Source organism: Poecilia formosa, unplaced genomic scaffold (assembly GCF_000485575.1).
Source record: "Poecilia formosa unplaced genomic scaffold, Poecilia_formosa-5.1.2 Scaffold31, whole genome shotgun sequence".
Taxonomy (NCBI): Eukaryota; Metazoa; Chordata; class Actinopteri; order Cyprinodontiformes; family Poeciliidae; genus Poecilia; species Poecilia formosa.
In genome coordinates this window covers 1,384,869-1,399,811 of record NW_006799970.1, presented here as the reverse complement: position 1 = coordinate 1,399,811, position 14,943 = coordinate 1,384,869, and the positions used below count along the sequence as shown (strand labels likewise).

Below are 14,943 nucleotides of genomic sequence, written 5' to 3'. Positions count from 1 at the left end.
AATTAAGTACATGCATGTGTATTTACAACCTTTTTTATATAAAAAGAAAAAAAGGCATATTGAGTTAGTGCAAATATATGACTGTTTAGTTTCACAGCAGAGTAGCTAACTACTCAGGCTATAAAGTGTTTATTGTGTTCATCAAAGAAAACACCTACTGGAGGAAAATGTGGTGACCTTATCTTTTTTATTTTTTGCAAAAAGCATTTTAAAGCTTTGTTTAGTTTGTGTTTGTGTGGGGTCTGCTGAGATGTTAGCTATACCTTTAAGTGATCTTACACCTGCACAATTCATAGATGCAGAGAAGGTCCTCTCTGCTGAACCGATTGCTGCCATCTGCATTGTTGTGAAATATGACTTAAAACAAGTTCAGTTTTCTGGTTAGCTTTGCTCTTTCTGATTTACTTTCCCCCCACCCAAACAGTCCTCAAAGGCCTGCTGCACACTATTTGGCTACTGCGCATAGAATAAAGATTTACATTATTTCCCAGTGGACTGCTGATTTCTCTGTTGTGCTACTGAATAAAGCTGAATTTTAATAGTGTTGCAACTCATTAAAGATGACTTTGCCCTTCATGACTGCAGCTCAACGCTTTCTTGCTCAGCAGGGAAACATTTTCTCGATGTTAAATTTTCCTGCATGATGAACCTTCTGTTACTTCTGCCCTGTTCAAGTAGCTCTGTTAGTACCAGGGGTTCTCTGTGATTGGTGGCAATGGCAAAGCTGGTGAATCTAATCTAATAAAGAAATCAGTTAAAAACACCTAACAGTGCAGTGAATCAATACATGACCGATGGACACCTTTGTGAATATGACATCGAGATACCAAGGCTCTTTAATTTTCACCTCGGTATAACGGTGAAATATCACTGTAGAGTGGATTAAAACCTGGCCATGTTTCTCTCACTAGCTTGATTTTATTCTGTGCAGCAGTCCCTCACCCCGTCACTTCTGGTCCAATAAATAGGGGCGATGTCATTGGTGCGTTATCATTATGGACATGATGATGGCTGCTCTCCATGTTTACTGGCAGCTAATTCGACCAGTTACAGGGAACGCTTAATATTAAGCCACAATCTGTGCAGCCAGTGACAGAATAGGCGAGGAAGAGGTGAATGTGAGGAGCAGTGAATCATTCAGACGCTTTTAATGTAACAGAAAATCAATAAGGTAATATTGCTCTTCATAAGTATCCATTAATATTAATTAGTATTAATATCATAATAAAAATACAGACCCCTCTTCCCTCTGCTTTGAAATACATTGGTCACTGTAGATAGATTTATCAGAGGGGGGGAAGTGGGGAGGCTATGATAATCTTCTTTGCTAAACAGAGGGCCATGACTAAACAATAATCATCCTGATTTCCACACCTTAAGCATGAGCTGGGGAGCCTAACAGTGAGATAAAACAGCTTGGTGTTTATCTGGACACTCAGTGTCAGTGTCAGTCTGCAACACTGTCAAGCAACAAACAGCAACACCACTTTCATTACCTCACAAGAAGCTTAAGAGGACGAAGACGTGTGACTACTTGGAGCACTGAGAGCTACCGTGTTTCCCCGATAGTAAGACACCCCCGATTGTAAGACGTATCGGGGGTTTCAGGGGGGTCGGCTAATATAAGCCGTACCCCGAAAGTAAGACATATGTCTTACTTTTCGGGGAAACACCTCTCATCTAGCTGAGCGCCGCCTCCTGCCCACGCCTGCGCCGTCCCCCCTCCATACGTCACCGCGTCTGCCGCCTCAGTCTGATCCAAATGAGCGCCGCCTCCTGCCCACGCCTGCGCTGTCCCCCTCTCCATACGTCACCGCGCCGTCCCCCTCTCCACTTCCTTTTATAAAACTGTTTTGTAAAACTGTTTACAATACTGTTCAAGTTGTTAATAAATGTTAATTTTATGGTTAAAACAAAAAATTCGACAATTTTTTTCCAATATAAGACATACCCCGAAAGTAAGACGTAGTGGGGCTTTTGGGGATAAAAAGAAAGTAAGACACTGTCTTACTTTCGGGGAAACACGGTAGATGTAGTCCTGGTTAGGTTGCAGAAGTAACATGAGACCAGCATTTGTCTTTCCTTGTAAATTATCTGTTGACCAAGACATGCATGTCCATTTGGACCACACATTATGGATAAGCTGCTACCTGACACTCCTTCACGTTCAGGATCCAGAAACAAAGACAAAAATTATTTTACCCTGGACAGAATTAGATTTAAAATGTTTTCCACTTCAAACGGATAATGAGAAAAGAAACAATTGAGATGGATATTAAGTTTGAAAAATGATTTTTTCAAATTTAAATTTCATCAAACAATTCCCCACCACCATATTCAATGCAGACACAAAATGGCAGCAAACCACAGTAAATCAAAGTTTACCCAAGAAAATGATGTTGGTCCACGATATGACAATCTGCTGTCTAGTGTCTGGGAAATTACATGTCCAAAAATAATCTGAGCATTTGTATCACAAGATTCAGTGCATTATCTTATAGATCTTCCTTCTAATCTCTTAAACTAAATCTAGCTTGATGGTATTTTGAGGTGATAAATGTGTCACATCAACCTATTTCACGCTTTGATACTGCAAGCCATTTTACAGCTCAACAGTTTTCAAAAGAGCAGAGAAAATAGACGGCACACGTTGCAAAAGGACCTTCTCAGTGATGACAAACATTTACAGCTCTGTCTGACATGTGAATACTACAAAACGTCCAATAATAATAAAAAAAAATGTCAAAGTTGACGGGAAGAGTAATGGGCTCCAAACTTTAGCTTAAGAAGGTCAATGTGCCAAAGAATTGTTTTCCTTCCAAACAATTCAGGACAAAGTTATCCTTTAAAATCAAGTGAAAGTGAGTAGTGGTCCACATTATTTAGGTTGCTAACAATAGCTGTTTGTAGTCAACAGATTAAACAAGGACAACGTAAATAGCTCAACACAATATTGTTTTATTCAAGTTAAACATAAAATACCACCTACAACGAGTATTGCATTACTCAGCCTCTGAATAAAAAAAACATCTTTACCACTTACTAGAGTACACTTTTTCTGTTATGACCTTTTTCAAATGCAATTCACTGCCAGACTCTGGCTTTTGGCAACATTTCTGAGAAATCTTAGTCTTCTCCTCAAGGACAGAGCCTCCATTTCATTGATGATCTTGGGTTTGCATGCTGCAACTGTCTTCTCCAAATCCTACCAGAGATTTTCAGTACAGTGCCAGAGAGTCGACAACGACGGTCACTTCCAGGACATTTTCTTGAGCCTTGGTGGGCTTTGAGATATGCTTAGGATTATTTCTTGCTTGAAGCTCCAATAAACAATTGTCAGCTTCCTTAGAGATGGTGTGACATTTCTCCTGGGATTTCTGAATTAAATAACTGATGACTTAATCGATCCATCATTTTCTCCGCATTCAGACCAGAGGAAGCAAAGCTTTCCCAAAGTTACAACCAATTAGAGCCAGGAAGAAGGTCTTAGCATTGCCAATCCCACTCATGTATGGGCTGCTTAAGATTTCCGGTTTGCTGCTGCTGTGCTGACGGCAGGGAAACAACTTCTTGTTACATTTAAAACAGTTTATCTGCAGTTTATCAGTGGCCATACTTACTAGCCTGTATATTCACAGCAGGCTTTGTTGTGGGGAAAGAGCTGCAGCAAAGGAGAGAGGAAAGGGGAGGGTTTGAGCACAAAGTTGATTGACAGCGCTAAGACCCTCCTCCTGGTTCTGATTTGTTGTTTCTGACCGAGTGGTGTAATCCTGCAGATGGCTGTAGAACCACAAAGAGCTGGCGGAGATTTTTTATTTATTTATTTTTTAAGAAACTATCTGTCTTGTATTATACTGTCGAGACATAGTGACAGTTTTAACAAATATGTAATAAAACTTTTTTTTTAATAAAAGTTATTAAAAAACTCTTACAGCAAATACCAAAACAATTATAAACTTTACAAACAAAAAAAAAACATATTTGCCATGAGGGCTGAAAGTTTTAGGTAGCACCTTTTCTGTAACATATCTGCCCAGAAAGTTCTTCAAGTTGGAGCACTTAATTCATACTTGATGTACAGCGACAGAATAAACAGTTGCTCAAACTTTCTACTCTCAATTAAAAGTTGACTGCACTTTTTTTTTTTATTAAAAGAGAAGACGAAAATCAAGTACTGCTATTTCTGTTAGACAGCTCTGATTGAAATTTTAAATAACACAAGTGTCATTGAAAAGGGCTTAACGTGTGGTTAAACAAAGCAGGGATTAGGAAAAAGTACCAGCAACATACATACAGGGACTGGGTGATGAACTCAACAGCACAACTCAAACTGAAGCGTTTACACTCCTCTGAAAAAGTCCTCGTATCATCGCCAAGAGCGATAAGGATAAAGTAAAACACTACGACCTGACCAATCATAAACTCAGCAATGTGTTTCTATGAAGCTGTCAAGGTTTGTGTGATAATTCGCTGCATTACTTTCCCTGTGACTGCAGTACAAATAATATTTATCTACTGTTAACTTAAGTGGAGTTGAGTACAGCTCCAGTGTCAGTGCTGCTGAAAATCTCTGCTTAATGTCATGTTAAACATGAAAAATACAAAGATTAATTTACTCCGACAACAGCAAATCTTATAATCCTGTCACTTTCCCTCAGAAAAGGACATGACTGGCTGAGCTTCCCAGCATTATGTTAATCCTGACGATTACCCCTTTCGTTTACAATAAGAACAGATATGCGAGAATGAAATTTAAGGAAGTGTGGGGAAACTAAACCTTCTGGTCGCATATTAGCTCCTCTTTGTTGGATTTTTCTTTTATGATGTCGACGTTATGATGTGGTGATATGGCAGTCAGTATTTCAAAGCAGCAAGTCCCCTCACTCAGAGCCACCAGAGGTTTTTAGCAACAGGGAGTCCTGGTCTGTCTCCCACTATAGCAGGCTGATGTCTCATTAGGCTTCATTGCAGCAAACGATACTGTAGGGAAGAAGGTTTTATTTGGAAGCCTGTTACTACTGCAGTCATGTCAGGATCAGATCCACACAGGAAGAAAAGGACAGCTTCTCTGTGGACTAATAGAGTAAGCTTTATCTTATAGCGTCATATGGGTCACATTAAAGTCTCAGAAATAAGATTTAAGACATAAGTCTCATGGAAAATCTTTGCCTGATATGTAGGTGTGAAACTACGTCAGTAAATAAACCACAAACCGCAGCTCTGATGCATTCACACCTGTTGAAGGGTGGCATTAATTTTCTTTTTTTTTTTTTTTTTTTTGAAAGGGATGTTTGTGGATTGTAGGCTGTAGCAATCTTGTCATGTTAGATATAATCTTTAACAATAGCAACATAGATAGCCATAAAACTGAGTTCAGCAATAACTGATTTTGGATAATTTCATAGCAAAACATACTTAAATTCCCATAAACATAATTTTTCTCTCTGTGTAACGACGGCATTATCACAGAAGGACTTCCAGGTCTTCAAAATAAAAGAACTTCCTGTCACATTCATTCAGATTTCTTTCTTTCTTACCGATTTCTTCATTATAATGTGGCTCACTATCTGTGTTGTATCATAAAGTGTCTGAATACTACTTAAAATTCGCACCAAACATTTCAAACTTTGTAAAGGCAGGAACAATTTCAACATTGGGATTAACAGGTGTTGTCTATGCAATTAGTTTTAGGTTCTTAAGGGGGGTGGAGGGGAGCATTTATCTGTTTTCTCTTATCAAATAAAACCGTATTAAGCACCTCTTAAAATTCTGATGTGTTAAAAAGTAGAAGGCACGAGTGTGAAATATTCAAACAGAGAATTTGTTTTTACTTAACAGAACTCAAATGAATTAACTTCGTTAAGAAGCTAACCCAGGGGTGGGCAACTCCAGGCCCACCCCTGGGTTAGCCTGCAGGCCTTGAGGGCCGGTCTCCTGCAACTTTTAGATGCGACTCTACTTCAACTCACCTGAGTCAAATAATGAGGTCATTAGCAGGACTCTGGAGTATTTGACTGCATTTAAGAGGTGATTCAGCTGTTGGATTCAAGTGTGTTGGATCAGGGAGACATCTAAGAGTTGCAGGACACCGGACCTCGAGGACCAGGATTGCCCAGAATCTCTGTTCTGTTGGGAGCTGGTTAAACTTCAGTCATTTCAGTTCATCTTTGAATGAATCAGTTCATAGAGTGGAACATTCAATGACAATTAACAATAGACAGAGGTAGTTTAAAAACATCCACATCACTTGAATTAGACACAACATCTCAAACATGATTCCTCTCTTATGCAGTAAAAAATTTTAGGGAGAGCAAATTCAGATAATGACTTCCACAACCACGACCTTCAGTCACTTTAATCACTTTCACAATTGCTATATTTGGGTTCACAGTATGAGAACTGTGACCTGATTTTAACAAAATACAAATTGTTCTTCACTGCAGGACTGGATATCTACGCGTTTTATGCAATTTATGCTTATAATCCGGTACAGAAATAGCGAACAACAAACACAACTGCAAAAAATAAAGGAGATTGCTAAACTTTGTGAATCCCTGCAGAATCAAATATCCTACACCTGCACACTAAATGAGGAACTAGAATATTTCTCAAGAAATTTAACCGGGGCCTGCCAAAGTGTGCTCGTCAGTTGGAACCCAACGTTCTGATGCTAAAAATTAGCATCAATGCTAAAATAAGCTGCAATGTATTCAATAGCATGTGGAGAGTCACAAGCATGTTGAGTAACATGGACTTACTCCATTCAGCATGTTAAACTTAGTGTATAAGCTAAAACTAGCCAATTTGGTAATTATGGCTAATAAATATACAAAATAGCTAAAAAGCTTATATTAGGGAAAAGGCTACTGCTACTGTGCACTGTCTTCTGAATCAGAAGTTTACGTCATGGTACTTGGTTACCAGAAAACTTACTCATCTCTTAGCAACAGATTAACAACAAATATTGTTATTGTTCAAAAACATAAGATTTCTTCTGCTCTTTTGAAATATTACTTAACTTAAACTATATTAGCAACTTACTACATAACAAGAATTGTGCATTTGGTGGAAAGGTGAACATTTTATTTTTTGTCATTGGGGGTAAATATATTATAAACGGATATTCAACACAAAGGTAAAATTCTGATTTATACTTGGTGGCAGTTCATTACCAGACAAAAAACGTTCATCTCTTAACACTAAATTAATAATTGTTTATAAAACATAAGGTCTTTTGAATTACTGCTTATCTGCTTAGACACAAGAAATTTACAAAAGTAAAAATCAGATGTTTACATCATGGCACTTGGATACCAGAAAACACGCTCGTCTCTTAGCAACAGATTAACAACAACTATTGTTACTGTTCAAAAGACATATAAGATTTATTCTGCTCCTTTGAAATATTACTTAACTTAAAATACTTAGTACTTGACAAGAATTGTGTATTTGGTGTATTTTTTTTTTTTTGTCATTGGTGGTAAATATATTATAAAACAGAAATTCTAGACAGAAGTAAAAAATCTGGTTTATACTTTATGGTAGTTCGTTAGCAGAAAAAAAGAAAAAAACACTCATCTTTTAACATCAAATTACTTATTGTTTATAAAACACAGGCTATTTTGTTTTACTGCTTATGTGCTTAGACACAAGAAATTTACAGTTAAATTTACAGGTACATTTCGCAAAAGTAAATGAGTACATGAATTCGCTGATTGTACCTCTACTGTATAGCTTTATATTACCATCAAATCTGAAAAAAAAATCTGTCAGAGTAAAAGGCCTTTATGTTTAGCCAGCATTCACAATTTAAGTTTAAAAGCCACATTTCTAACCATTTTTTTGTTCTGTTCAGATAAGAAAACATGCCTTTTGTATCTTACAAATACATCAAAATCCCCCTTTGTTTTTATTTTGACAAAGCAGCAAACAGCTTCATGCAGCTACTTTGTTCTCATTACATGTGATTTATTGGAATAAATACACATCAAACAGAAGTAAAAACATAACTTCTCTTTGTAAATAAGCAACGTCCTCTGGGGACCAAACTGCTCCAACCTAATAAGAGGAAAATCATAACTGAAATGTCCAGCAGTGCTTTGATACAACTAGGACTAGAGTGGAAACTTATGATATCATTAAGTGTTTTACCATTTTACCAGCAGCTTGCATTTCATTCCTCCTCATTCTACCAGAAAAAAAAATAAAAAAAAATGCATAGCTGCTAATGAGCAGCTCTATTTTTCCAAGCTCTTATTTGTGGTCAAGCTGTGAGCGCGGGCTACAAGCCCGTAGGGTGCAGGGACTCACCTCTTTCTCTCCACATATATTGCTGATGATGGAGTTAGAAGCTGGACTGGCAGATGGGCCGAGGACTGCCACAACCCCTTTAGACATTATCTGGCACACTAAAAGGAAACAGAGACACATAGGGTGAGAATTTTAGAATTAGGTAGCAGGGAAATGTATCTAATAAAGCTTTTGGTCATATTTGAACAGATACTCAAGGAAACTGTTACAAGCTCTAAACAAACAGGTAGAGACAGGCTTGCTCGAATGCCTAAAGGGAATTTCCTGCTATATGAATATGGACAAAGACATGTCCCCAGATCTATGTCAATCTGTCGCAAGCTAATCTTGTAGGAAGGATTGATATTAATGCGATATGTGCTCACATATGGAGACAGAAAACATAGAAACTGAAAGAGACACAGATCAACAGAGTGACAGACGCCAAGAAAGGCACAGAGACAGAAATAGCAATATCTGGAGGCTTAAAAGCTGAAATCTGGTATTTGAATATTTGCACATGAATGGAATAATATCCCCAAAAGTGGCACACATCTTGTCTTGTTCTCTGAATTCTACATTTACAAGGACTGATTTAAAGGCTTTACCTTTGGGGTTGAAAACATATCTTTTGACAGAAACATTTTAGTGAAAATGAGTTTTACTCCTCTCTTGTGTACACATGCTTTCATCTTTCAAACTGGAACACAGAATGGTGTTTCTTGTCAGCTTATAATCCCTGCTTTATAATTAAAACACTGCTGACTGTGGTGTGGAGCTGGGGGAAAGCACAGAACTGTGCCGCTCTTGTGTGTGTGCCAGGTGTGTGTAAGTCCTGGTAGTTTTGTGTTGGTTACTGGGGCAAAAGAGAAGCAATTATCAGCCATGTGTGCGAAAGTGGGTAAACTTCTTTAGGGCTGAAGAGACAGAGAATCAAATTATTAATAATTGTTCTTTCAGTCACCCGTGGGAACTACAGCATGACACATGACTTAACTGCTGCAGAACAACATGCATATGTATGATCCTCTTCTCTTGGCATGCACACATAAAAATATCTGCACCTGTCTGTGCAGCTTCATTGAAACATAGAGTGGATTGATTTGGCTGCAAGCCAAGATGCTGCTGTTTGTTTTGAAATTGTGACTAAGTGTACAAACTGGCTCTTGTACTTTTATTTTATACAACTAATTAAAAAGTGGACATGGACCCTTTTTCTAACATCTATTTTCCATACATTTTTAAGCCTGCTATTATTTATGGGATCAATTTGACCTCAAAGATAAGGTCATCTGCAGCATATCCAAAGTGCAATAACCAAATGTAACAAGGATGTCATACACCAATATGCGCCATGTTTGTATTCATTGTGCAAGATGTAAATTTCATCCTCACAAGAACTTTGGAAAATATATTTTGCATTGTCAGGATGGAGTTTTGGCCCCCATGAGAACGCCTGGTTGCAACGAGGTTGATGTCGAGCTCATAAAGGTTATAGTTTAATCAGTACACGGCAGCAAAAAGTTTAGCTTTATGCATTGATTCAGCTCACTTGGAACACCACATAGGCAATGGCTTAGACACAGCATTTATGATCTGTGTGGAATGCATCCCACCTCTCACACAACGTTATGAAAAATTAGCACAAACATTTTGTCTATGAAAGTTATCAGCATTGATTTCTAGGACTATAATTTGGATGTTTTTATTTTTTATTTTAAAAAAATTGAAGAATAAATTTTTTTATGTGAAACTCAATGTTTTTGTTAAAAATGTAGCTTAACGTGAAAGGTTTTTGTTCATCGATTTAAATAATTGAATTCCAGTGTTGCAAATGCTTTCACTGCCTCAAGGGTATAAAATTCAACACAAAGTCATGCAGACTGCAGCTACAAATGCTTGTGAAAGACGGGGTTCATTCTCAGGTGCTCGGTGGAATCCGTTGTGACACCATGACTGGGTGCCATCTGTACAGCAAGTTTAGTTGTGATATTACCAAATACTTCACAGTCTACTGTATTAAAACAAAGTGGAGGTGACTGGCATCATGAGCACGTCAGTCGCAAAGTGGACTGTGTAAATTACAGAGCAGGGTCAGCAGATGAAGAAATGGTGCGCAGAGCTCCATTAATTTCAACAGACTTAATAGCTACAGATTTCCACACTTTATGTGGTCTTCAGATCAGCTCAAGAACAGTATAATATGACCTTCAATCAAGTGCAACATAAAACATCTAAGTGGTTTAAAACATGCTGCCACTGGAGATGAGAGCAGTGAAGACATTTTCTCCAGAGTGTCTAATTATCTCTCCATCTCTCAATCAAAAGGATAAAGTTGGGTTTGGCAGTTTTCTGACAAAAGGCCCAACTATATTGTTTGCTGGACATCCAGCCATGAAGGAATGAACATAGGAGAGGCTGCTATGAAAACTACTGACTCAACGATACACTATGTTAACCTTGGTTACAATGGTTGGTTAGAATCCAACATCTAATTCAAAGAGTTTTTATTCTGATACACTTATTGGGAAGTCCATGGAGCTGTGGCTCTAGAAATACTGGCAACAGTTAGTGTATCCAGGACCTCAGTGCACAAAATACGATTATGGTTTATTTAGAATTCTGCAAAAGGAACCTTGTAGTTCCAGGTTCCTGGAGATTGCCATCAGCAACACCATTTGCCACCCCACCAAGGGAAAAGAAATGGCAGCTTATTATTGATCCACAGCTAAGATACACCGCTTCACCAAGTCTGGCCGCCTGCCGACAAAACGCCGCTGTGGAAGTGCAAACCAGAGCTAAGCTGATGAGACTCACCAGACCCAACAGCACTGCTGGAAAATTAACGTTTTTATTAATTTAATACTGTAACTTTCTGAGACACTGAGTTTTGCATTTTTATTATCTATAAACAAACATCACAATTTAAATAAACAATGTATTTATTTATTTTTTGTGATTAGAATTGTCTTGTTATTGCTTTCCTTATTTTTAGTCCTTCATAGTGTTTCTAGTTAGGTTTATTCTTTAGTTACCTTAGGTTCTGTTATTCGTGTATGTCTGAGTCTATGTCCAGTTTTCTGTAGTGATTATAGTTAGAATATTTTTCTGTAATCCCTTTAGTTATTCCTTATTTCAGTCTCCCTGTAGTGTTTCTAGTTATGTTTATTTCTTAGTTATTTCATCACCCTAGATTCAATTATTCTGACATGTCTGAGTCTAGGTATGCCTTTCTTTTGTGGTTCCAGTTAAGTTATTTCTTAGTTAGTCCTTCTAGCTTCCTCCCGTGGTGTTTCTAGCTATTCTTATCTGGTTACCTTTGGTTTAGTTCTGTTATGTCTGGATCCATGTCCATCTTCCTTTGGACAGATGGACATGGATCCATCTGTCATTTTCTGTAATGCCTTTTCTCTCCTAGTGTATCAGGTTTTCATTAGTCTTACTGTTTCTTTAGTAGAAGTATTTTCAGCTACACCTGCAATCAGCTATTTCATCTATCTAGGTCCATTGTTCCACTTGCTACTTCCAGGTATTTAAGCTCCTCTATTTTACTCACAACTTGCCAGTCCATCTCGTCACTACCCATGTTACCCTGCCTGGATTACCTGTTGTTCCCTCGTGTCTCCAGTTTGCTTTGTGTTTTTGGATTTTCTTGTACCCTGGATTTTTGTAAGTTGATTTTCTTCATTAAAACATCCACAACATCCTACATCTGCTGCGATTGGGTCCCCTTCTACACACATCAAGACACTTCTGAAAGAATGGTTTAAAAATAAAAGTGCAATGAACACACTCTTTATCTTTGTGAAAGGCCTTTCTGGAACAATGTGTTTTGGGAGTAACGGGTAGCTGACATGATTAAAGCCAATTTAATCAAGATGATGACATAACTCCAGTATCTATGTGTGTGAAGAGACTCGACCGAATACTTTTTGGTAATATAGTCTAAATTCTCATTGATGAGAACCTGAGGAGTAATACAATAGAGGGGGTTCCTCACCAAAAATCTTGTTTAGACTTCATCTCAGCATTTTTCTAAAGATATTATTTTGATTACTTGAAAAATGTGTTTGATAAACTTTTTATTTTCAACTGAATATGATAAAATATGTACAATATTAGAAGCACTCCTAAGTGTGTCTGTTTATGTGAGCGAGGAAGTGGTCCTTGCTTGATATTTCCATCTACAATAACTGTGGCCACTGATCCAACCCAAATCCAATTCCTGGCCCTAATCACACACACAAAGGATTTGTACTATAACAATATCTAGGCTGCACACAGGAACAGATGCTGCTGTACACACAGAAAAACAGGAACATTTAGGCTTGTTAGTCTTTATTCAGACAGAAAACATAAAAGTTGTCTGCTTCTCTAGTAAATGACTCTTTGTTTTTATGGAAGCAGCTCCACTGAATCTTTCATGTTTGTTCCACTATATCCCACTGAAAATCAATTTCTCCGCCTTTTGTGGCGACTGTTTGTTTAGAAAATTTGCCGTTTTCTAAATATACACACTGTGCTAAATTGATTTTTTAAGTGTTTTCAATAAAAATTTAAAAAGGTCAAACAATAAAACTTGAGGTTTGAGGAAACCATTTTCCAGTTATCAGCTACAACAAGTAAAAAGCATCAATCACTTAAAACATTTGGTGAGTGTAAATGTGCTCTCATTTAGTTTTACAATTTTCATGGCAATCTTGCTTTAAATAATTGTGCTGTTGATTCCACTTTCACTTTACGCTCCTGTCCCAGAATTTCAGCCAAATCTCATGAAGAAGCTGGTTTCCTACATGCTCCAAAAGTAGCTTTGCTCAACAAAATGGGTATCTGAAATTATTGAAAATCGCTTAATTTACTTTATTTAATCAGGGTGGCATCATGATGAAATCCATTTGTTTGAATCCTTTGGACTATTTGTATGGGTTTGCAAGTGTCAACATTGTCACAATACTTTGTTTTTTTCCCTCAAATACAGAATTGTTTATTCTTAGTATCTGAGTAAGTGTTGCACAAAAAGAACTTTAATTCATTGATTGAATGTTTTTTTGGAGACAAGTTCACTCTCTGCTTACTTATATCCTTTACTATATTGTCTCACAATTAACTATTTTGATGCAGAAAACATGCAAAATAAACAACTAAAACTTTACAGTTGCCAATAAATGAGAAAACACAGACTTTAAGTTTGTGCAACATGCTATAATTTCAACTTCTATTTTTGCTCAAAATACAGTCTCATTAGATGACCTTTAGTAGAGGTGAGAACATGAAGTGGGTGGTGAAAAGATGTCAACGTATATTTAGTTTTTCTATAGTTTTTAGCTTTATTTTTGCTACTCTTCTGGAGCAGTTGGTCACTGGACGCAACACATTTCATATGTATCACCCTGTCTTTTTTCTCAGATTTGACAGAACAAAGCCCACACTAAGAGTGCTGTGAGATATTTGCCACTGACATATTTCCTTATTTGTCAATGTTAAATGTTTCAGATCATCAAACAGATTTTAATGTCAGAGATAACTTCAGTGAATCAAAATACCATTCTCAGACGTAGATTTCATGAAAAGCAATTTTTAAAAGCTTTTTGTACTTATTGCCAGGCCCGGAAATTCAAAAGGAAAATTTAATAGAACATCTCTGACCAAATAAAGAAGGTCGAAATACCTTAAAAAAGTTTCCCTTGATCTAACAAAACTCAAGAACAGATGAGAGGCGGCCAGTGACATCTATCAATTTGAGAAGGAAATTCTCAAATTTCCTTCACTGTTTGTGAAGCTTTGGGATTTGAGGGAACCACAGCAGTGATACCTGATTATGCACAAACAGAGATAACACAGAACAGAGGCAAACTTCCCAGGAATTGCTGACATATTGAAGTTACTCCAGGAGAACATCAATGACTCATCTGGCAGTTAACAAAAGAAAAAAGAAAATATAAAACCTACGGAAGAAACTAACAGCATTTAGCAGTGTGATACTTAAGGGATGGAAGCATGAATCTATCTTTGAGTGGGTCAAAATAAAAGCAAATTAAAGGTTTTGTGGAGTGGCCTAGTCAAAGTCCAAACTTAAATCCTTTTTGTGATGCAGGGCATTCTTGCTTGGAAACCCTTCAATATGGTTAATTTAAAAAAATATATGCAAAGCACAGTGGACTAAAATTCATATATCATATAAAGGATGTATTTGTGTAATTATTCAGGTTATTTTATAGTAAAATTTGTCTGAGAGTCCCAAACATTGAAGTGTGACAAAAAAAAAACCCAGTACATATTTAAGGGAACAAATACTATTTAACAGCACTATAAACAAGGACGACAAAAATCAACATACATGAAGACATGTTTTTTATGTTTACTGCACTGATCAAAGACACTTACTTGTCTCCCCCATCTCATATTCACTGTCTCTTAGCAATTCAAAGATGTCCACCTCCAGCTTGCCTGTTGTAGAGCGGTTGCTGCTCCTGTTGATGTTATTTTTGGCCAGCGTGATGGCTAAACGCTCTCCCCTGCTGCACTCCATAGGATCATCAAGAATGGCAGCTGGCAAGAACAAAGTAAAAATACAACAAATAAAAATTGAAAGATACATTCTCTACACTTACAATACAAATCAGATTTTTTTTATTGACTTGAAGGAGTGGGACC

General features: G+C 37.2%; 1 protein-coding gene across 6 annotated transcripts in view; it reads right to left on the bottom strand.

Moving 5' to 3' along the window:
- grik4 (glutamate receptor, ionotropic, kainate 4) overlaps positions 1–14,943 on the bottom strand; it is a 345,779-nt gene that overhangs the window by 143,366 nt on the left and 187,470 nt on the right. For all 6 annotated transcript variants that reach the window (XM_016670188.1, XM_007549419.2, XM_016670189.1 and 3 more), the window contains 2 exons: positions 14,674–14,838; positions 8,311–8,408 (listed from right to left, as the gene is read on the bottom strand). In XM_016670188.1, the coding sequence (XP_016525674.1) occupies positions 8,311–8,408; positions 14,674–14,838 (263 nt within the window). The remainder of the gene's footprint in view (positions 1–8,310; positions 8,409–14,673; positions 14,839–14,943) is intronic.